General features: G+C 40.5%; 1 protein-coding gene and 1 non-coding gene across 3 annotated transcripts; both read left to right on the top strand.

Moving 5' to 3' along the window:
* The first annotated feature begins 4,560 nt into the window (after positions 1-4,560).
* RNF149 (ring finger protein 149) lies at positions 4,561-21,875 on the top strand. Of its 2 annotated transcripts, XR_006415098.1 has the most exons (8): positions 4,561-5,138; positions 9,650-9,900; positions 10,851-10,919; positions 13,458-13,540; positions 15,184-15,280; positions 16,557-16,752; positions 17,280-18,981; positions 21,461-21,875. XR_006415098.1 is itself a non-coding variant. In XM_044433915.1 (7 exons), exons 1-7 carry the CDS (start codon positions 4,682-4,684, stop codon positions 17,333-17,335), a joined length of 1,209 nt encoding a protein of 402 aa, XP_044289850.1. In that variant the 5' UTR covers positions 4,561-4,681; the 3' UTR covers positions 17,336-21,875. The 2 variants fall into 2 exon arrangements, 1 of the variants encoding a protein (XP_044289850.1); XM_044433915.1 differs by having other exon boundaries at positions 17,280-21,875.
* LOC123034491 lies at positions 19,633-19,741 on the top strand. The gene has a single exon (XR_006416776.1). It is a non-coding gene; the product is annotated as a small nucleolar RNA SNORD89 (small nucleolar RNA).
* Positions 21,876-23,274: the final 1,399 nt, after the last annotated feature.

Below are 23,274 nucleotides of genomic sequence, written 5' to 3'. Positions count from 1 at the left end.
GTGAAATGGTTGATGGAACTGATATTGTTTTAGTAGAGGGGAAAGGGGTCTTTTCCTTTCAGAATGGCTTCTTTATTAATGCATTTTTCCTTTTGAAAGGAATTCCAGATAGTTTACATAATAAAGATCAAGTTTGTGTGTTGAAAAAAATCAATTACAATGGACCACAACAGGTAGTACAAATAATCTTGGCTATGTTTATCTGCTGCTGTAATTTAACCAAAGAATGTTCAGTTTCTAAGATAATTTTCCTTGCTGGATAAAAATGCGTCCACATGCTATTCCTAATTTGCATTGCAATTTGCAGTGTGAATTGACCAATGAACCACCTGATTATTGTAAAAAATGTTTATTAATCATTACATGTACATAAAATAAAACATTTTGCAGAAATTGCAGTCAGAATATTTTGGTGAATTATTTTAACTGGAATACATAAAAAATCACAGTGCTTTCATGATCTAAAGCAGAAAAAATGAAAAAAAAAATCAATATTGCTAAACATATATTGCTGAAGAGTTACAAGTCTTCTTACATTACTTAGATGCCAGAATTGTAGCTAGGTTAGGACTACCGGCACAGCCCCTGAGCTGACAGTCAATGGGGTAAAAAAAAGTAGTTATACTTTAACTAGCCCTTTTAGTGATAGCAGGGACTGGACACTTTCCTGTCTTGCCACCTCCCTCTTCCCCCTGTGGGATCTTCAGAACAACTTAAGCTCCATGTGTGGGAGAAAGTGAAATATGTGCCTTTGAGTACTCTACCTGTCACTTTTGGCCAAAAGCTGACTGGGAGTAGATGACTTTTAAAGTTTGGCCAGGGTGCTGCAGAAATAACTAGGTAAGCATAATCCTGCCACTGTGACCATTGGCAAAGACTTCTACAGCCTGATATGGCTGGCGCTTCTGTCAATGCCCTAGTTGATCTGTGGGATATGGAAATGACTAGGGTGGTTGACATGATTGCCCCTAAGCCCCCCCCCCCATGCAGAACTTGTGCAGCACCTTGGTATACTCCTGCATTATGGGTGATGAAGCAGGCTGGGAGATGGCTAGAGCGTAGGTGGAGGAAAACTCGGGCTGAATCAGACCGAACACATTTGAGAGCTCATTACTGAGCCTATGCTGTGGCAATGAGGGCGGTGAAGAAAGAATCCTCCTCCGCTTCCATTGCATACAGTGCCATCCAGGGTGGTGCGAGGCCTATTACACCCCCGGCCCCCAAAAGGACCTTGTTGCACCATCACTAGCCCACTGTGATGACTTGCCCAGCACTTTAGGGATAAAATTGCTTAGATTTGCCATGAGCTGGACTCCACAGTTGATAGGCTCCTGGAACAGGTGTCCAGAGCACCATCTGGTCCACCTTTGCTGGATAGGTTTCAATTATTGCAGCCTGAGGATGTGTACAAGGTGCTTGGACAAGTCTGACCCACCACCTGTTCACTTGACCCTTGCTCTTCATAGATGCTCAAAGCCAAGAATAGGATTTGTACCTGAGTCCAGGAAGTAGTTAATGCCTCTCTGAGGGGGTCTGGTCTCCATACCTTTGAAGGAGACAGTGATCAGACCCATCCTGAAGAGGGCAAACCTGGACCCAGAGATTGCCTCCAGTTATAGGCCAATGGCTAACATCCTGCTTTTGGGCAAGGTGCTTGAGTGGGTGGTGCCTAGGCAACTCCAAGCTCTCTTGGAGGAAACTGATCATCTGGACCCATTTCAGTTTGATTCAGACCTGGCTATGGGACCAAAACTGCCTTGGTCTCCCTGTATGATGACCTGTGTAGGGAGTCAGGGGGAGTGTGTCCCTGTTGGTTCTCCTGGACCTCTCAGCGGCTTTCAATACCATTGACCATGGTATCCTTCTGGATAGGCTGGCTGAGTTGGGGGTTGGAGGCACTGCTCTGCAGTGGTTCTGCTCCTACTTGATGGGCCGATTCTAGAAAGTGGTGCTGGGGGATTGTGGCTCTGTGCCATGGCAGTTATGCCATGGAGTTCCACAGGGCTCCATTTTATCCCCCATGTTGTTTAACATCTACATGAAACCACTGGGAGAGGGGTTTGGGCTGCGCAACCACACGGTGCACAGTTATCAATATGCTGATGACACCCAGCTCTACCTCTCTTTTACATCTGATCTAGGTGAGGCAGTGGCTGTCCTTAACCAGTGTCTGGCTGGAGTGATGGGCTGGATGAGGGCCAATAAACTGAGGCTTAATCCAGACAAGATGGAGGTCCTGTTGGTGGGTGGTTCAACTCTCCAGGTAAATGATCTTTGCCCTGTTTTGGACAGGGTTGCACTCCCCCAAGGGACAGGGTGCGTAGTCTGGGAGTGCTCTTTGACCCAGAGTTATTCTTGGGAGTTTCAGGTGACTTTTTTGGCAAGGAGGGCTTTCCTTCAGCTTTGGCTGATCCATCAGTTATTCCCATATTTGGATGAACAGGGCCTTTCAACGGTGACCCGTGCTCTGGTAACCTCCTGATTGGACTACTGTAATGCACTCTGCATAGGGCCACCCTTGAAGACAGTCCGGATACTTCAATTGGTTCAGAATAGAGCAGCCAGGTTGTTAACAGGGACTGGCAGATATACACATATAACACCATCTGCACTGGCTTCCAGTTGAAGTCTAGGTCCAATTTAAGGTGCTAGTGATGATATATAAAGCCCTAAACAGCTTAGGACCTGGATATTTTAAGGAGCGCCTCTTTCCATATATTCCTGCCTGGCCCCTAAGAACTGGAGCAGAGGTCCTTCTTTGGGATCCCTCGTTGAAGGAGATCAGAAGAGTGGCTACTCAGAGAAGGGCCTTCTCTGCAGTGGCACCCAAGCTATGGAATGGATCCCTAGAGAGGTGCACCTGGCGCTGACACTTTCTTCATTTTGGCACCAGACCAAAACCTTTTTATTTTCCCAGCATTTTAAAAGTTAGTACCGTTTCAATGTTGATTTTATGTATTATTGTGATGCTGTGTCTTAATTACCTATGTTATCACTGCCCTGAGACACTGTACAGGGCGGGATACAAAATTTTTAAATAAATAAGTTCAACCCCCTGATGTTGCAGACCACCATTTTGTACCATCCCACTCAGATGACTGTCTAGTTTCTTTTTGAATGTATGTCACATGCTTCTCTAGGCAGCTGGTTCCAATGCTATTTTGCTCTGTCAGTTAGGAAACTTTTCCTGATATCTAGCCTAATCTGGGTTGTTGCAACTTGGGTTGATTATTCTGTGTCCTACATCTGGGATGAGTGAGATCTTGCCTTTCCTCTTTGTGACAGCCTTTCAAGTACTGGTAAGGTAGATATCATGCCCCCCTTCCCTCAGTCTTCTCTTCTCAAGGCTGAACATACCCACTTCTCTCAGTCCCCCCCATAAGGCTTTGTTCTCAATCTTTGGATCATCTTTGTTGCCCTCCCCTGAAGCTTTTTCCATTTTTCTGCATCTTTCTTAAAATGTGGTGCCCAGAACTGGACATGGTATTCTAGATGAGGTCTGACTAATGTAGAGTACAGGAGAACTAGTACTTCTGGTAATATGAAAGTGATGCTTTCGTGGGCATGTCGTGAGCGGGACTGGTGCTGGAGGTCAGACTAGATGGCCCAGGAGACCCCTGCTGACTCGTTCTGTTTCTATGTTTCTGTGCTTCTATTAATGCATCCCAAAATAGCATTTGCCCTTTTTGCGGTTACTCTTTTCCTGCACCAGTGTTTACACAGTGTTTACTGCTTTGTTGTTTGCACTGGGAAAGGAGTGGGTTTAACGAGTCCTTAAAGAGTAATGACACTGGAACATTACGACACTGCAGACTCTGCCAGATGGGAAGTCTCCTTTCTAGGGTGTTCATTTCTGATATATCAGACATAATAAATACTATTAGGCAATCCTGTGAAAGTTTAGAAAGAAAAAGGTCCACTGCTTACAGCATGTTCCAGCCAGCATAACTGGAAGTTGGTTTTTCGGTCTTGGGACTAAGTAAGAACCTTCCCCAGGGAGACTCATCTGGCGTCGTCGCTTTATTCTTTCTGGCGTCAGGCGAAGACCTTTTAATTTTCCCAGTATTAATTGGTTTTATCATTGGTTTTATCATTATTTATTGGATGCAGTATGTTCTTTGTTGTATATAGTTGTTTTGGGTTTGTTTTTTTTCGTAAGCCGCCCACAGACTTTAGTATCGGACGGCATATAAAAACTTTTAATAAATAAACAAGTCCCCTTTAGTTCAATGGGCTTAAGTTCTGCGTGGACCTACGTAGGTTGGCAATGTATTTCAGCCACTCCTTTCTCTGGAAGCATCAAAGGTAATGTACATAACAGAGGCGGGAGGGTCGCTTTTTCTCCGTGGCAGGGAGAAGGGAAGGAGCGGTCTCCAAACAAAGGGAAGCTGCGGCGGGGAACAACTAAGCAGGAAGAGCAGAGCTAGGCCTAACCGCACTCGGCTTGGCCCGCGCAGAAGAAGCCCGCTCTGCCTCAAGAGGGCGGAACGACGCGAGCTCTGTCCCGCCTCTTTTCTCCACGCTCGGCGGCAGCGACGCAGCCGTTTCCCCGCCAGCCTGCAAGCTGGGCCGCCCCGGGCGAGGGGCGGGAACCCGGAGGAGGTTGCATGCGCTGCCGCGACGGCGGGCAAGTTGGCTGGCGGCTCCCGAGCTGCTCGCCTGGCCGCCGCACCCGGGAGCCATGGTCCTGGTGCGCCGCGTGGCGCTGCCGCTGCTGCTGCTGCTGGCGGCCGTGGGCTGCCCGCGGGTCGCCTGGTCGCTGGTGTGGTACACGGCGTGGGTGAGCACGGTGTACACGGAGCCCGGCACCAACCGCACGGTGCGCAGCAGCTCTGAGAGCGGCCGCTACGCGGACGGCTCGCCCAAGGAGGGCGCGCAGGGCCTGGTGGGCATCCCGCGGGGCGCCGCCGCCCGCCACATGGAAGGCTGCGAGCCCGACGGCGAGTATGACATCCCCGAGCCGCCCGCCCTGTCGGGGCAGAGCGCGCCGTCGCCTCCGGCCTGGATTGCCTTGGTGGCCTATGGGGGCTGCAGCCTGAAGGACAAAATCACCAACGCGGCGAGGAAGAGGGCGGCTGCGGTCGTGGTCTACAACGAGCTCCGATTCGGCAACTCCACCCTGACGATGTCGCACCTCGGTGAGTGGCGTTGGGAGGAATGGCTCGGGGGGGGGGGCGATGGGTGTAGGACAGATGTCGGGAAGCGCCTGCTTAAGCATCCGGTGCGGGCATGGCATCTGGGTTGGTTATATGGGAAGTGGCGGGGAACGGAGCCCAAGCTGAAAGAGAGGAAAGATGGGGGAAGATGCAGGCAAACCATTCTTTCGCGAGGCCGTTAAGAAGGCAAGAGTTCGGAGCAAGTGGAGGCATATAAAGCTCTTGGACAATTAATCTGTGATGCTATGAATACTTAATACAGACATAACTCCCATAAAAACTGCCCTGCTCCACGTGCAGTAGAACAGGCGTTCCCAACCTGGGATTCTCTAGAAGTGTTGGTCTGCTGGTCCCATCATCCTGAGCTAGGCCATGGTGGCCAGGAATGAAGGGACCTCCAGCCAAACACCTCTGGAAGGTGCCAGGAGAGGAAATCTGCAGTGGAATGACATGGTAGACATGAGACTGGAGTTGATGCATGCCATTTTTGGATGTGCCTTCATGTAAAATGCACAGGCACACACGGGGGAGAAAAATCCAGCCCAGTGGACTTCTTGCTGTAGTGGTTTTCTGTTTGCAGGGATATTTTATTTTTGTTTTAATTCTGGAGCTGTTAAAAAAACAACCACCCAGTATCTCCTACATGTAGTCTGCAGTGCTGCCACCCATTTTGTCACCTCAGAACTTCCGTGCTTCATGTGTAAACAAGGCCTTTGTTCTTAATAAACATAATTTGGATCTGACTCCATATGTGGAATAGTTGCAAGGGTTAACTTTAGTATGTACAAGAGAACAGACTTGCTGGATCAGGACTATTTAGGCTAGCATCCTGGGCTTTTTATTCATTTGTTTCCACTTATATCCTGTTTCCCCCAAGGAGCAAAAGGTGGGCTACACTCTTCTCACTCATCCCTGCCGCTTGGTTTTCACAATGAAACATCTAGAGGGCATCTGGTTGGGGATAGATGCCCTAAGTGGATCATGCTGTTACTAACAGTAACCAGCTAGAGCCTTCAAAAAGTCCCTGAAGCTGGACATGAAGACCACAGTCTTTACCTGTTGTCACAAGCATTTGCTCTTTAGTGATGTACTGCTTTAAATATGGAGGTTCTGTAGCCAGATGTATCCTCCATGAACTTGTCTGTTGCATTTAAAAAAAGTACATGTTGTAGGCCATCTTGTGATACTAGTTCCATAAATTATGACTTGCATGCAGAAACATTTTTCTTGTCTGTCCTGAATCTTATGCCCTTGAATGTTATTAGATTACCTGTTTTATTATGTTAGACATTTTCCCCTTTTAAAGTTTCATCATATTCCTTTAATGGTTTAGAAGGGCTAAAGATAATTAAAAAGTGCCAAACTAGAAAGTACTATATCTTATTTCTGGACTTCATAAAGCATGACCCTAAATCAACTCACTCAGAGGTAATTTGCCCAGACTTTGGAAATATGGGTGGTGCTGGATGCAGTAGCAACTGGCTTGTTTGGAGGTGTGATTGTATTTAGCAGCTGTGTGACACAGAAACAAGAGAAGCAAGCTAATGAAACTTCATGAGAGGGCCATAAAGTTTTTCTCCCTCTTAAAAATGAATGATGCTGTAACTAAAATGTTAAGAGGAAAAATAGGTTAAACATATGCTACTTAATGGTGCTTCTGTATGAAACACTGAACAGACTAGCCACTTATATGGACCATGTTGCTTTATAATGTCTTCCAGAAAATGTATCTTTCATCCCAGTGTCTGCACTTATAGGTACCTAAAATATTTTTTTAGTTTTGTATTACTAATAGCATCTGAACAAGAAAAAGGAGCCATAGTTAGCAAATAACATGTGTACCTCTGTAGGCCAGAGCAGCAATAAGTGTTCAGAAATAACACTGTCCTCAAAACTTGCAGAGAACCCCTAACATAGTAGTAGAGTAACAAGCATTCTGTTTGAATGCACACAGCATCTTCTTGATGGTATAATGGAACAACAGAATTGAGGAGGAATATGAATTTTGAGAAGTAGGTGAAATCATCCTTAAGAAATCCTAGAAAGCCTTATGGAAACTGGTTATGGTTCATTGCCGCAAAAATGGTTCAAGATTTCTAAATATTTCTAAAATCAAAAACCTCTTGAAAGTGGATGAGTGGAACAGATGGTCATAACAGTCAGGACATACTTTATAAACTAGGGACAGAGGCAGTTGACACATTGGGCAGGTTTGTACGACATAACAAGCCATGCTGATTTCTTTTGCAGGGTGATCTGTTGTGTCAGCATGGTGCACATGGTTTTTAGAAACAGCAGTAAGTGGTAAACATCTGTTCTGTAGTTCATGCTTTTACCATGGTTTCTCTTGACTGTCTAAACCCCAGCATCATGGTTCCATGGATCTGGTATGCAGCCACCACAGAGTCTCCTGTAAGAGTGGCAGCTGCTGCAGGAGCAGTTCCAACCATCCAGCGTGTGATTGAATTTCATTCAGAGTGACTGATGGGACACATGCCAACAGAAGGAGGAGTGAATGAGGGTGGAAACCACACTAGGTTAGAAATCACTTGATCATCTATCAAGCACAGCCAGGCAAAAAATCATGCACCATGCAGGGTTGCTTGTTATGACCTGTGAACCCAGCCACTGAGTATGGGAGAAGCATGGTAATTTCTAGATGCGCTGGATTTACCAGAGGGTAGATGAGATACAGGAAAAACAAGCCTGAGTGCCATTGCTCTATGAGACTTAGAGGCACTGAAGTTACTGCTTCCCTAAAGCTTGTGAAAGGGCATTTTATCAGATGAATTGTTCCAAAGGCTTTGCAATCATTCTGAAACCAACATGGAGTACCATATTGTGCCAGTTATAATTTAGTTGAATGACTTGCTTATGATTGAATGTCTGTGCTGTCTCCTTTCCATGGTTTTTTCTGAGCAACCTCATCTACTGAGAGAAATGGATTAAACTGGCTTAGTTGTTATATTCTTGTGGTCTTCCTCTTGCTTTTCATCTTGTTATTTTGTTCTGCTTTGAGATTCACTAGGATTTCTCAAACTGCGACATGTATTTTAGAACGCTATGTTGAAGAAAGGGGGAGTAAGAGATCCTGACTCATTTACTGGATTTGAGTGATTGCTCTGGCTTGCTTGATTGTGGCTTATTTAAGCCATGATGGGCTGCACAGCCCATGGGCACCATCTTGAAATCACAAGCTATAAACATGGCTTGTTGCTGGAGATGAGTTGTGTGACCATTATGCAACCCTTGCACATTCCTTGAACAGGGCTTGTGTATCCCAAATGGTCATTGGCATACACTGTGGCTTAATAAATTTGACTTTGCAAACTGACTTATCAAGAAGTAAGTCTTGAAACTCCAGGCAATTTTTACCTTGGATTCTTAGTACTTGTTTGAATACATGCAATCTTTTCAGTATTTGCTTGAACACATGTTAAGGGTGTGTAGATGGGGAAAAAATGGATGCGATTTCTAGCTATAGTCTTGAGGTTAGAGTTTCATGAACAGAAAGTATGAATACCTTTTCCCACCCTCTCGCCTTCCTTTTTATTCACCAACTAATTAGAAGACTTCTGTAGTTCTGGTTTGGACTTCAAGATTAGGGAAAGCAAAGCACACTGTGAAATGTAAGAGGACAAGTCACAAGATGCATATTTGGAAATAAAGGGAAACAAGAGGATGCCTGATGGACTAAGGGAGGAACTAAGATGCAGAAGCTGCATTTGAATCATGGCCTGCTTCCTCTTCCATTATAAAAACCATGTAATATCTCTGGATTGCAATCTTATTGAAGTACAGTCTTTGATTGGCATGCTGGTAATTAAGATACCAAAATACAAAACTGTACTTCCTGACTAGGTCAGTGGAACTTTGACTTCTTGTTGTTTACATATCTTATATTCTTGGGCCTCTTAATCACAGGCATGTTCTCACATACTAAAATGTTTCTGTGTCTTATTTGGTATCTGTAGTAAACAAACTGAATAAAATGAAATGTGTAAACCAAAGTTTCAGAATATTATCAATAGCACACTTAATATAGATTGTTTCTTTGTTAATGGTTCATTCATTACAGCAGGGCTGTATTATAAGAGCTTATCTCTTCTTACATGGTTTGCAAAGCATACCATTACAGTATAATTTTTTTTAGATGGATCCATGTGGCTACAGTTAAAAGGTTTGCAAAAGGTGGAAGCAGAATAAATGCTGTTAAATTTTCATGCATCGAACATCAATTCATATATTAATGTTTTCAAACTGAAACATAATTTCAGATTAAATTCTCATATAGTAATTACATTTGATTGTTTTGCATATACCTGCTTAAACGGCTAGAAGTGATAATTTCAGTATACTATTGGTCTAAAACAGCTGTGGGCAGCACAAGAAAGATTTAGTTGAGAAAGATGTGAGGTGGTTTGACTTTTGCTAAGGAGATAAAACAGTTTACAAGATCTCACTTGATTCTTGTTTTTCTTCTCCTTCAACAGGTACTGGCAATGCAATTGTAATTATGGTTGGGTATCCAAAAGGAATGGAAATCTTGAAGCCAGTGCAAAGAGGGATTCCTGTGAAAATGACTATTGGTTTTGGTAAACAACACATACAAGAATATATCAAAGGACAATCTGTTGTGTTTGTAGCAGTTGCATTTATCACCATGATGATTATATCTTTAGCGTGGCTTATATTTTTTTATATACAGCGTTTTCTCTATACTGGATCACAGTTTAGAAACCAGGTAATTACCAATTATTCTTTTATCCTTTCTGTCTTCATTGAAAAATGTTTGCCAGCATAAGCAAAAATGATTGTCACCTATCTTGCTGCCTCATCTATGAATGCTACTTATCCTGAATATGTTTCTTAATACCAATACATAAGTTGTTTATTAGTATCTGTTGTGACATGTTTGTAGAATGAGACTTACCTGAACTGTACCTCTACTGTTTAGATTAGCATTCTAAACTAGAACTGGGCAGCAGTTGCTCTCAGGTGATTAAATTCTTCTTATTTTGCATGTTCATGTCCTGTGGAGATATAACCAAGTTTAACTGCCTGTTTAGTTCTTCATTGATAATATCCCTACAGGAAAGGAATTGGAAAGTTGGTTCAGCTTGGTGCATGAAATTCAGCTCTCACCATTTCTTTCAATGGTTCTCTTCCATAATGTTGGAAGTTTAAGATAATTACAGTGCTTGTATGACCAAATTGATGATATTTTCTAGATCTTGACCGCATATAACATTTTAACTTAAACTGGCTGGAGACATACAAACTTAGGAACACTTTGTTTAGTAATGTTTGGATTTACTAGCTGCCTCGTAATGTGAAATGAAGATAATTGGTAACTTGTCATTCCTAATTTTGTTTCAGTAATAGTTATTAAGTGGAAGCAAATATTTTAGGACTGCACTGCACTGCAGGTGACAAAAGTGAGACTGATTTGGATTAAATATTGTAGATGGAGGAATTCTTCATAGGAAATGTCATAGTTCTAACTCCTTTAGGGAAATACTGTAGGAATTATTATCATCTGAAATTTACTTTATGTGCTTTTGTCTTATATTGGTAAAGAATTGCTTTGCACCTTTCAGTAACAAAATGCTGAATCTTTTATTATTCTCTATCTCAGATGCTTGCTCAAAAATGTCACCGAATTTTGGACTACTAAACTTTTATTTTTTTAAGGGCCGCAGAGAAGAAACCTTGAAAGCAATTAGTCTGCTGCCACTGCATGTTGTAAAGTATGAAGATAAGGTAATTTTGATCAGACACTCTTTCATCAGTAAATGAATTTTAAAAATTGGGTGAAACATGCTGTGCGTGATTATGTACACAGGTTGCTGAGATGTAATAATTACATTGCTGACTTCAAGCACCCAAAGGAACCTTGGATTTGCTTCATGAATGGCAGCCCAGAATGATACATGGCAAAACTTCTTTGGAAGCTGAGGAGCTTTAAAAGCTTTGGTGGGGTTGGTGTCTGCTGTTGAAAATAAAATACATCTCAGCGGGCATTCTGAAACTTTTGAGGATCCCTGAGTTATCTTTTTACAATCCTGCCTGGTTTTTAAATGCCTTGTATTAACTTTTTCATAATTTTTAAAATGCTCTTTCTGAAGAAGGCAGGATGTTTTGTTTATTCTAAAACTAGGTCGGTGTGGTCCGACATGTGGCCAGGGGGCCCCATGCAGCCCCCAAGGCCTTGTTCTGTGGCACTCTTCCACTTGGAGCCTCTCCATTCACCCCCCAGTCCAGATCCTTGTGCTGGCATAGTCATGGTTGCAGTGAGCTCTCCTGGGAAGAGAGTGGGACAGGCCGGCTGCCTTGGGAGAGCTTGCTCCAGCATGCCCTGCATTGCTCATCAACGGGAGAGTGTTCCTCGACTAAGCACAAGAGGCTCAGTGTGCCAATTCCAAAAAGGAAGGAGGAGCCAGGAGGGGTCACATGGGAGGGTTTCTGGGCAGGAGAAACAAGGAAGAAAGGGATGGGCCACCCCAGTGGAGTGGTCATTGTGCTTGGGTTGTGGTTGGAGAAGGAGCTGCCTGGCTCTCGTGGAGATCACAGACCCACAAAGTGTTCTTTTTCATTCAGTTAGTCCTAAAATCATCTGAAAATTAATACTCCCTCATTTAATGGTTAATTAAATGTATCAAATGTATCAAATATATTGCTAACACTTTAATTTACAACATGGAAATGTGATTCATCATGCGGCCCCTGAGTTCAGGTTAAAGTCCTCATGCAGCCCGTGAGATACAAACATTTGGACCACCCTGGTCTAGGTCATGAGTCTCAATAACTTGGTCAGCAGGTTATATAACTGCGCAAGAAAGCAAAATGAGATCTGAAAAGCTTTCTCAGTTATGCTAGTTACTCTTAATTTGTTGGAGTTTACCAATATGTGCATTCATAAGGATGAAGTAACTCATGTGGATTTGAGAAGAAACAGTAGTTAGTCCAACTGCCATCCTTTTTTCCCCTCATAAAGACTTTTGGAATCAATGTCCTTGTGAGAAAGAGCACCAGAACTGGTTGCTCTGTTGATTTTATGTTGCTCCCTTCAGTCTTACGTGATGAGGGATGAGATATTGACAGGTTCTAGCAAGGGCCCATAAAATCAAGGCTTCATTTGTACAGTCAATAAATGTTGACTGTGTTATAGGCTGTTCTAGGCCATGCCTTGGAGGCCACCAAACCTTATAGTTGAACTGCAATCTTCTTTCCATCCCAGTTTGAATATTAAGTATTCGTGCCTGCTTGTTTTCTTCTCCCATCCTTCCTTTCTTTCCCCATCCCTTTTTCCTGCTGTGCCATGTCTTTTAGCCTTAGGGAAGGAACAGTACTGCTCTAGAAGGTGGTCTGATGTCTGTCCAACTAAAGATCAGGTTAGGAATGTTTTAAATAAATAAACGTACTAAAAGCTTCTAAAGACTTACCTCAATCCGGGAATACAGAAGTTATTTGGAGAAGTTATACCTCTCCATCTTTGAAGTGCATTGAGGCAAACTGTAACTTTAGGAAAACTAACATGTTATGCATCCTTAAAAACAAGAGCTGATAGTTAAGCTGGACAGAAACTTTCATAAGATTAAAAAATGAAATAAATGCTTACATTTAATAGATAAGTGATTTAATGTGTGTGAGTTTGACAGAACCATTAATTCATTTTGATGAGACTGTAGATGTCTTTGTACCATGTTTATGATATTAACTCTATTTTTTAAAAAGAGAGTGAAATTTACTACTTTATTTATCTAAATTAAAAATCCAACTTAATGTTTAAATCCATTATAATAATAAATAATGCTGTGCAATACAATGCTAGAAAAAACAATTCAACCACAAGTCAATATAACATATTGAAAATGCATATAAATAAAATTCAAGCATATAACATGTATATGTTAAGAAGGTGAAGGAGATCAAAGTAATACCACTTAAAAGTAATCTGTGGTTTGAGAGTAGATGAACACCCAGTTTTTGTTTCATGGCAATTTCTAGCTTCTTAGTGCAGGAGTGAGCTAGTAAGCATGCAACCTCCTGCATCCATCTGTTTTCAATCAACTTCTTGGTAACATCCAGTTCCTGGGTTATCATTGTAATGTCTGACCCCCAGAACCACTGGCAGTTGTTTGGTTAATTCTGGGTTCTTTAGCCCCTGAACTGGGTGTTCATCTGCTCTCACACCACAGATATATATACTATCAGAATTTTATTAAGTTATACCTGAGTTGATCTTCCACTGAAGATGATTTTGTTGCTTAGGGTGATTTCTTTCTTTTTCAAAAAAAGGGTTTGGATGTCGATGCTGAGAATTGTGCTATATGCATTGAAAACTATAAACCTAAAGAAACGGTTCGAATTCTGCCTTGCAAGTAAGTTTATTAAAATTGTGCAATGTATTTTGCTTCAAGTGATGTCTTTACTCAGAAATACAAAATGAAGTTCATGAAATATGCATTGAAGCTATTCTGTAATCTATGGTTTATTAAGGCATACAAAAGTAATGTCCTTGTTTTTATGAAGCTCTTAATTTTCTAGCTCTGAACTTCTGTGTGATAGCACTAACTGGCCAGTTTTATGCGGTGGAAATGCTTAGACTGGAGGCAAAAGAGATATAAATAGGAAAATTAGGCTACAGATACTTCTAATACTGACAGAGTTGGAATAGGTTGATCATCCTTCGCTTTTCTCTTGATAGCTGAGATCCTTGTGCTTCCTAAGTAGGCAGCTTCTGACTAAATGGGTGTGTGTTCAAGATAGGGAACACAATTCAAGTGATGCAGTTGTTATTTACATTGTATCTTGAATGTGATAAATGAGGATTAAGAAGCAGTTTGAATGAACTTGTCATTCTGGCCACCTTACTGTACACGTGCATGCTTTGGATCTCAGAGCGGCTTCAAGCTATTTTGCTGACCTGGACAAGGCACTTTTGCTGCCCACTTCCCACACCACCTGTGCAGTGTGACATGAGCTCATGGAAAGGCAGGGAGAAACATGAATTTCCAAGGACAAGGATATGTCTCTTTTCAATTTCTTTAACATGGCAAGAGTTTGGTGTCACTGTATTGTAAGGTGCTTTAAACTTTTGTTTGGAAGTGGACTTCCACTTATGCAGAGCTGACACCCATGTTTTTGAACCTGCAACCTGGATCTCACTTTCACATTTTCACTTTATGTTTATGGGGACTGCCTGTCTATCACATATGTATGCACCCACAAACTCTTCTTTGGATATACATTCTCCTGTTCCACAAACTTCTGTTCCACAGACTGTCAAGTGATCTTAAGATAATGGGGCAAAAGATTGGGGGTAGGAATCCATAGACTCGCAGGAGGAGGAGGAGATCATCCTCATAGCCATACAGAAAAGCACCTGTATCTTTCATTGAGCTTCTTCACAGATACCCCTTCTTAGAAGTAACAGTGAGATGCATCACAACACAGAAACACAATATATTCATTTCTGTTCGCAAAGAAGGCCTGTACAGCATTGGCCAGTCCAGCTTCAGCCATGTGCCATTTTAAATCATAGTATTTTCCTTAGTGTGAGGGTGATGATGTGGTGAACCAAGCAGGTGTTCCTCCAGGTGAACACAGCTAATGAGGACTCTGGAACATTGAGAGGGAAGGACGTAGCTTGAGGAGAGCTTGCTGTATCCAGCGTATAAGCTAAGGTGCCTTCTACAACAGACTCTCTAGATTCTCTCTACTGCTGTTACTTTCAATTTCCTTTTTGCAGAAATTTGAAAAAGTTTCTACAGCATAACTAACTAGTTGGAGCTTGTAAAGATAGTTACTTTTAGCCCAATCAGCATATTGACAAGTGTTGTATTCATACTATATACTGCCTCGTCCAAGTCCCAGATTGTTTTGTTTTAGGTAATCCTCCTACCTACTGCCTAAGCTTTCTGTTATTATTTTAATTTGTGGCTTGCTAAGTTCTATTGCATAACAGTTCAATTTTAGAGGCATTCTTATACTTGATTTTAAAGGTATTGTCTTTTGTCTTCAGACATGTGTTCCATAGGCATTGCATTGATCCCTGGCTATTAGAACACAGAACATGTCCAATGTGTAAACTAGATGTCATCAAAGCTCTAGGATATTGGGTATGTAGCAAGCATATTCTTTAAATTTGTGAAGAAGCCTCTTGGTTTGGGGCATCTTGCATGAAACCAAGTAATAACTGCTTCTCCAAGCCATGCCATCTTTTGTGGGAGAGCCTGTGCTTAGTGGTAGAATACATGTTTTACCTGGATATCCCTGGAGTGGTGGATGGCCAGTTTTGCTGGACTGAAATCACTGAAAGGTTAGAAAGTCTGAAATTTGGTTTGTTCCTCTTCACTGCAGACTATATACACACAGCTGTACAGAAAATCTAATAACCCAGCCAAGCATAAAACTGTTTACAGCTGGTCAAAGAGTACTTGCTTGGCTCTATTCCCCTCCCATTCTGTCAGACTTCTCTCTTCTGTAGGAATAAAATATTTCTTAGTTTTTAAGAAATTAGTTTTGTATGCACTGTCCCTCTTACAGATGTAAACAATAACCCATAAAGCTGTCCTTAAAACAGAGGTGAACATGCAGGGAAAAAATGCTTTGTGCCTCTCTTGGCAATGTACCGCAGTGTACCAGAATGTAGCAGGGAAGTCTTGATGGTGGGATAATAGTGTTCAGATATGCAACAGTTCTCCACTCGTGAAAAATTGTTATGGGAGGTAGCATGCTAGCTTTCCACTTGCAGGGAAATCAGACAAGCTGTTGAAAATCTCATGCAGCTTTTGGAAGTGCTGCTGCAGTCCCAGTAAGAGTTTTACCGTGTAGTGTGTATTGGGTTAGGAACAATTAGCTCAATCAGGCTGTTGGGACTTGGTCATCTGTACATCTGTATAAGTACAGCATATAGTACAGCATTTGGTCATAAAAGAGAGGTTGCAAGACAGGACCTATGCGTTGCATTGTATGCCTTTGTTTGAATGAGGTTCACCTACCTAATGTTAGGAAACAGGTTTGCCTCCTGTTGTAATAAAGATCCTACGTGCAACCCTTTCTTGTATAAATGCCTGACTGCTGTCACTGTTGCATGGAATAACCCTGCATGTTAAGTTTATTGGTGCGAGCAAGTGTAGTGCAAACAACTTCCAGTTAGTCTTGTAGATTGCAGAATTGAGTGGGAGCCATTTACACTCAAGCCTGCTTTTATTCTGGGTTGTGAGCTATTCGGTATTCTGGACCATGCTACAATGTGACAGGAATTAGGAAAATGGCTTAGTGTTGATTAAGGAGTTTGTTTTTTCTTGGTAAATTATCCTAATCTCTTTTCTACTTCAGCCTCCTTTCCAGTATTGATTTTGGTGTTGAAAGCTTTTTTTCCTCAATTTTAAGGAAGAACCTAAAGATGTACTTGAAGTTACAGTGGCTGAATCAGTAAGTGGCACCAACTCAGCAGGGAGTTGGAGCATGGCTGCGCAAGAAGAGAGAAGAAATGAAACAAGTGACTTATCAGCATCTTCTACCAGTGAATCCACATTGAATAGTAACAGTTTAAAAGAGGATGTAGGTGAAACAACAGCCTTGCTTGGTATGTAACCTTGCAAAATAATTCTGTAGCAACTGAAAGGTTGGGAACAAACATTCAGTTTGAAAATCTTAATCTTGGATATTTTTTATCTCTCTCTCGCTAATGTAAAATATATGGGGAAAATGAATGAGCAAAGAACAGTTTGCTAATTTCTGAGAGACTATATGGTGTGATTTTCTTTAGAAGTCCATCATGCATCCCCCAGCAATATGAATGTGTATCTTCTTCTCCTATAGAATGAATCATTGCATGTATAGAGCTGTAGAAATGGTACTTAAATTACTTAAAGATTGGGACAGATGATATGGGACAAGAGGCTATACTGTATTCTAAAAAAAATGTGCATAACTCTGAATAAATTTTACTATAGCCAGTATTATTCCTGTTAGTATAATTTATACCTAAACTTAGAGTTTACACAGGTGGACTTCCAATTAAATGATTTTGCTGGAATAAATATAGTGAAAATGTATAATATAAACCATGGAGCTCAACAGTGTTAGCAGTTCCTTATTTTGTTTTTCCAGAAATGGATGGCAGAGATAGTCGAAGTGAAGAATACCTGTCTTGTGGAAGTACTTAATAAAAGCTTGACATACTTGAAATAAGAGCTCAAGATCCAGATTATTTAAATGGTATGGATTTGTACGTGGACTAAAAAGTGTATTACTTTTCTAATTCATGTTTCAAAAGGACTAGTAACTAAGAATTTTGTAATATTGTTATCCTATATAAAATACGGTAACCTTTTGATTATTTTGGAGAAATGAGAGCTGTACCAATTTATATGGAAAAAAAAATAAGGACAGTATCCACAGGGACAGAAAGCAGCCTTTTGTTGAGCTTGTTGCTTTTTCAACAGGATTTTCCTTCACAAGAAACAATTTCTAGTCCCTTGGTTTATAGAGACAGAAACCCACATTTTAAAAGGAAAATCTCTGCAGAAAAAGGAACAAGTTTGAAAGCTTTTTGCTAGAGAGCTGTTGCAAAGGACAATCTGGAAAAGTACCAATAACAGGGTAACAAATAAATGAGAGGTATATTCTTGTACATGCAGCATGTATTTAACAGCAATTTTTATTCTTTTAAAATTATGCAATGTTGCTTACCAGTAAAATCTAAGAGCATACAGTTCTGCAAGCTTTTGCCACAGACTGACTGAAAAAGAGGCTCTTAATTTTCTTAAAAGAAACCCTCAATAACTAAAGTTGTGTTACAGAATTGTGTTTTTTGGTTGAAATTAGCAAGCAAAGTATTACTATCTTAAGGCAGTGTAAAGAAGCAAACTTGAATTATGAAAACAATAGCAATTAAAAAGCCCCTCTGATATCAGTCTGTTCTTCCTATATTTCAGAGGCTTCCTCAGAATTATTCTGCATAATTTATTATTAGGGTTTTAATAAAGTTGTACATTCATTATTGTTTTACAGAAGTGATAGTTAAATATTCCTTGTTAGAAGTTTGCCTGAGCTAGTCTTTATTCCTGTGTTAAAGTAGCAAGATCGTGCCTTTATAGTTGAAAAGCACTAACTCTGAAGTTATAGTACTAAGTAAAAACCACTGCACTGTTTAAAATGAGATGAATGGTATATTAAATGTTGGAGTAACTTTTTGGAGGCTACTGTTACAAATGAATGTTTAGGGTTATGTATCCACATTTGTAAATAAAATTGCTCACCTAATTTAAGACTAAATATTTGATAAGGTACTTCCTGGAATGGCAGAGAAAATATGCAGTCTACTACTTCAATTGATTGAGCATTTAACTTAAGTCCATTTCAAGATATTTTTTGGTTTTTTAAGAATATGGAGTTTTTAAATTCTGGAGAGTAGGGAAAAGATGGCTAGGCACCTGCTTTTCACAAAATTACTTTCCAGAATATTATGAAGATTTTGTCACCTCCTCTTAAGGAGGGCAGCCTGTCATGGACTAACTGTCAAGTGTTGGCTTCTGCAAGACCTGCATATTAATGGAATGGACCATGTTGTTATTACTGTTTATGTCTTCAAACAATATGGATGGTAACTTTCAGAAAGGAGCTGTCTTTGAACTGTATAACATCATTTCCTACATCGTTTGCACGAAGTGGAGTGTTACTGATCAGTAGTTTTAGAATATCACAACACTGGTTTAATTTTGAGGAGCTGGCAGGATGCTGTTGCATTGAAGTTCTACAGATCCTGTCTGAAATTTGCAGTGTAATACTTGCCTTTGAAGAAAGCAGTATGGTGAGTACCAACCATTTTATTATGTAAGAATTGAATTTTAGATGTCCTATATTTAATATAACATTATTTCTTGTATTTATTAAGGATGGGAAACACATGTAAATCTGATAAAACATGTGAACCAGAATTTTTGTATTGATCTCAAATGTAGAGTCTATATCTAGCCAGTAGGGCCTATTAGCTTGATGTACTTTTTAAACTAGAGTCCATATTCTGATCATCTGTTCTCATAAATGATAGTTTTCCATCTCTGAACCTGAGTTTTCTACTTGGTATGTACAGGGATATGTAAAACCTGGTATGTAGAAGGTTCCAAAAGTTCAGGAATAACAAGTGTGGGAAGAAAAAGGTTCCAAGTGCAAATGGAGTATGAAATAGTACCATACTATTTGGTTCCTCCCTTATCACAGCTGTTATATGCCCATCAAATCTACTCTGCAAATCTAGAGCAAGCCGTCTTGCTTTATATTTGTCCCTGCTCCCCAAATCTAGGTGCTTTTGCAGGGAAAGGAAAACATGCAGACAGAATAAAATATGCAAAATGCATGCTTTTCTGTGAACTTTATGTCTTTTAATAAAATACATCCCTTGATTTTAAGCCATCAGAGCTGTTTTTTTGAGCTATTGATAGTCTGTGTAAACTTGTGTATTGCTGAGGAGTGATGACAATGAAAGGCCGAATTGCAGTGCCTGTTAACAGTTTTCTCTCTAAAGGCACGATGACAAAACTCCTGAAGCGACTCTTTCTTCTGACCTCAGCTGTATCCCATAAAGTAAAATACCAAAAACTATGACTTCTGGAATAGTTTTGTTTCTCTTGGGTTTGTTTCTCTTGAGTATTACATGAATGTGTTCTGCAAGACCTGCATATTAATGGATTGGACCATGTTGTGATCACTGTTTATGTTTTCAAACAGTATGGATGCTAACTTTCAGCCAGGAGTTGTCTTTGAACTGTATAACATCATTTCCTACATCATTTGCACAAAGTGGAGTGTTATTCTCCCATTCCTATTTGCAGTGGGAGTTTAGAAGTGTCCAGCCCCTGCAAATTAGGATCAAACCATGGCTTGGGGGTTTTAGTTTGTGGTCAAACTAACAGAAGCATCTAATCCTTTGGGTACCACAAACCCAAATTTCATGTCTGTTGAGCCTGTCATTAGCTTGCTATAGAAATGTGGTGTTGGTAGTTCAAATGGCCCATAACTCTAATACATTATCAGGCATAAATTTACCATCCCATTATTGTGGCCTGGCCATTAGTTATAGAAAAGACTATTTCCAAGATTAATTTATTTTGATTAAGTTGTTTTTGGTTAGGAGCAGGCAGCAAGTGGATCTCCTGGCCTCTGCTAAAACTTGGCAGCAATATAGTGTAGAGGCCTGAAAAGAAATGGATTTAGCTGGGGGTGGGGGGAACTTTCAGGGTGCCGGTTCATAAAAATAAAGGTCTATCATTTACACAAACATCACATGTATCAAAGAGGGAAGGTTTTGGTGGTTTTTTTTAAATCAATTCCACTTTAACCCCTTCAACTTTATTGAGAAGACTGTTTCATTCAAGGGAAAAAACAATCCTTCTGTTGATGGGTCCTGGGAACACCTTTTACATTGCCTTTTAGTATTGCCTTCTTTGACTTTTCCACATTTTGTTGCATTAGAGTCTGGAATTAAAATGGATTTAATAGGCATTGTTACCATTTAATGTACGTAAGGTGCTCAACATTGTAAAGGTGCGGCACACCTTTACAATTCTTTTTCTGTGGCACAGAAACTGGCACTGATTTCATAACTTTTACTCCCTTTACTGTAACATGGCTAAATAAGCTTTGGTAGAACCTTCTCCTTCCAAAAGTCACATGCTATTGTTGAATGTAGTTCACCTGTGTGCAATTCCAGTTACACATTATCTAATTAAATACATCTATTTCTGGAAGGCCCCAGAGTATTTTGAGAGTATCTAAACAACCTGCATCATGAAGTTTGAGATGCTATCAGAACATGAGAATAAGGTGGTGCAGAAGCGCCAATCAGGCAAATTTACCTATGTACATCTACACACAAATGCGTACATACAGATATATAAATCCAAACAATGGACATCTCCCAGAGCACCATTAAATCCAGTATTACGAAAATGGAATGAATATAGCTCAACTGCAGCTTTGGTGGCAAAGTTCATCCAGCAAAACTCAGGATCCAAGTAAAAATGTCGTTTGTTGGAAAAGCAGCCAAGAGTGTAGAGTATTTTGTATACATCAAGTAGTAAAAAGCTAAGTAAATCCATTTCAATTCCAGGTTGTAACACAATAAAACTTCGGAAAGTTTTGACTATTTCTGCAAGGCATGAGATTGGAACATGGCTTCCTGGATCCTCAGAGTCAAATAAGCTCTCTCTGGGTAGGCTACTGGCTTGAGTGATTACTAAGAGTAATGTTTTTTGTGTAATGACTTTTGTGATTGGTTTCCCTTCATTTAGGCGTTCTTCCACAAATGGTCTTGGGATGCCTTCATACAAGCTCAACTTAGGAGTTCTTTGTTCCATACTTCTGGATACTGATCTATATCGTCCTTGAATGATGCTTGTCTCCCATTGAATATAGCTGTGTTTTTCTATAGGTCAAGATATATTTTTGTGCAAGTCAAAGCCAGGCTAAATGTAAGACCTGTGAAAATGTACCTTTAAAGGGTTTTTTAAAGACTTAAAATATTAAGAAATCTAAACGAGTTTAAAACAAAGCAGCAGCTACTGGAAGATTCAGGTGTGAACCTATTTTTTTGAATGTCATCTGAAGCCAACTGCCTGCAAAACTGGGAAGAGAATAACTGTTTCTGGATGCAGTCATAGCTTTTTCCTGGTCATCTACATTCCAATAAAATGGAATTACTATAAATTTTAAGTTTGGTCTGTTGCTGTACAAAACTGATTCTTTAGGTTCTCTTGCTATATAGCCTTGTTCTATTGTTGAGATATATTTACTAGTATCCACAATCTATAATGTATTAAAGTTCTTTTTAAAGAGCACAAATGGTATAATTTACCTAGAACATTTGTTACAGTGGTTTGCCATTGGAGATTAGAATCAAGTCTTAACCTCTCCAGTACTGCAACTTAAAAGTGATGTAGGACACCATAAACTCATTTTGCCAACTTTATACTCTGTGGTATAGCCTTCTCTAAGCTGGTCCTCCCCCAAGGTATTAAAGCTTTCATAATCCCTGACCATTGGGTTGCTGGGAGCTATAGACTAAAACACTGAATGGCACCTGATTAGGGAAGGCTACCACAGGTGATCTTTTTATTTTTAAAAATGCTTTGGAGCTTTAACTTGAATTTAATAGTAAGAATATATAACTGATTAGCATTCAACATTGTATCACTATCCTCCTCTCTCCTGGCTACTTGGGACAGTATCTGGTAGCTAGCACCTGCATGCAGCCAGCCTTGTTAGCTTCATTGTGCAAGAGGCACTCACAGTTTTCAGGACAGGTATTTAGTGCATCAAAGGGCAAGACCCGAAATGAGTGTTTCTTTTGGCTTGGCCCTGGAAGTATTCAAATCTCCATTTTACGTGCGGTAGGTATCACTTGCACAACAAAATTGGTGGGCTGGCCATTCACAGCTGCTGTCCATTGGATACTGCCCCCATCCTTTAAACAGCTTACATATCATATTTTGTCATTTTTTTCAGTAGTACTATTTATGTTAAGCAGCTAAACTTCCAGTTGTTCCCCATAATAATTAACAAGAGCTTTAGAAAGCAAATGGAGTTTCCAATCTGATAGAATTTTCTAGACGAGATGAACTCTGATCCTTCTTGAAGCCAAGAAAAATGATGACGTTAATTCAGGAGTAAGATGTATCTCAAAAGTATGTTCAACCAACTCCTGTGATTGGGGAGAGGGTTGCGTATTTCCCACACCATGTATGACTGTGTATTTATACTTGTCTGGGCTCTTGTATTGCAGTCATGTTAGATGGGCTAAATATAGGATATTAACTTCTACAAGTTAGTCATCTAAGATAAGCATGGACAAACCCTAGTGTTCGTAGCTACCCCTTCCTGTGCAAAATGCATCTGGCTCTTGACTGGTCCAGACCAGACCTATGCATGTTTTATTTGCCTTATATTGCTAATAGTTTTCAATAAGAAGCTGAAGGAAAACTGAAAGACTGATCACGGTTTGTTTCATGTTCCTCATAGAAGTGCCTTATTTCTTCTCTTGAGCTCAGGTAGTTAGAAGTGTTCACAGAAGCCTTGTTAGTCATTTGGTACCTGTGGTTACTTTGAG

Source organism: Varanus komodoensis, unplaced genomic scaffold, assembly GCF_004798865.1.
Source record: "Varanus komodoensis strain SLA01 unplaced genomic scaffold, ASM479886v1 scaffold1, whole genome shotgun sequence".
In the NCBI taxonomy this organism is placed as follows: Eukaryota; Metazoa; Chordata; class Lepidosauria; order Squamata; family Varanidae; genus Varanus; species Varanus komodoensis.
The sequence above is the reverse complement of the archived record's forward strand: the minus strand, read 5'-3'. Positions and strand labels throughout refer to the sequence as shown.

What these genes read in the sequence shown, in the direction of transcription:
- RNF149 (XM_044433915.1), top strand. Translation starts at nt 4,682, where the DNA reads ATGGTCCTGGTGCGCCGCGTGGCGCTGCCGCTGCTGCTGCTGCTGGCG. An exon ending in TTGTAAAGTATGAAGATAAG is followed by an intron (nt 10,920 to 13,457) that starts GTAATTTTGATC and finishes TTTCAAAAAAAG; the next exon opens with GGTTTGGATGTCGATGCTGA. An exon ending in GTTCGAATTCTGCCTTGCAA is followed by an intron (nt 13,541 to 15,183) that starts GTAAGTTTATTA and finishes TTTTGTCTTCAG; the next exon opens with ACATGTGTTCCATAGGCATT.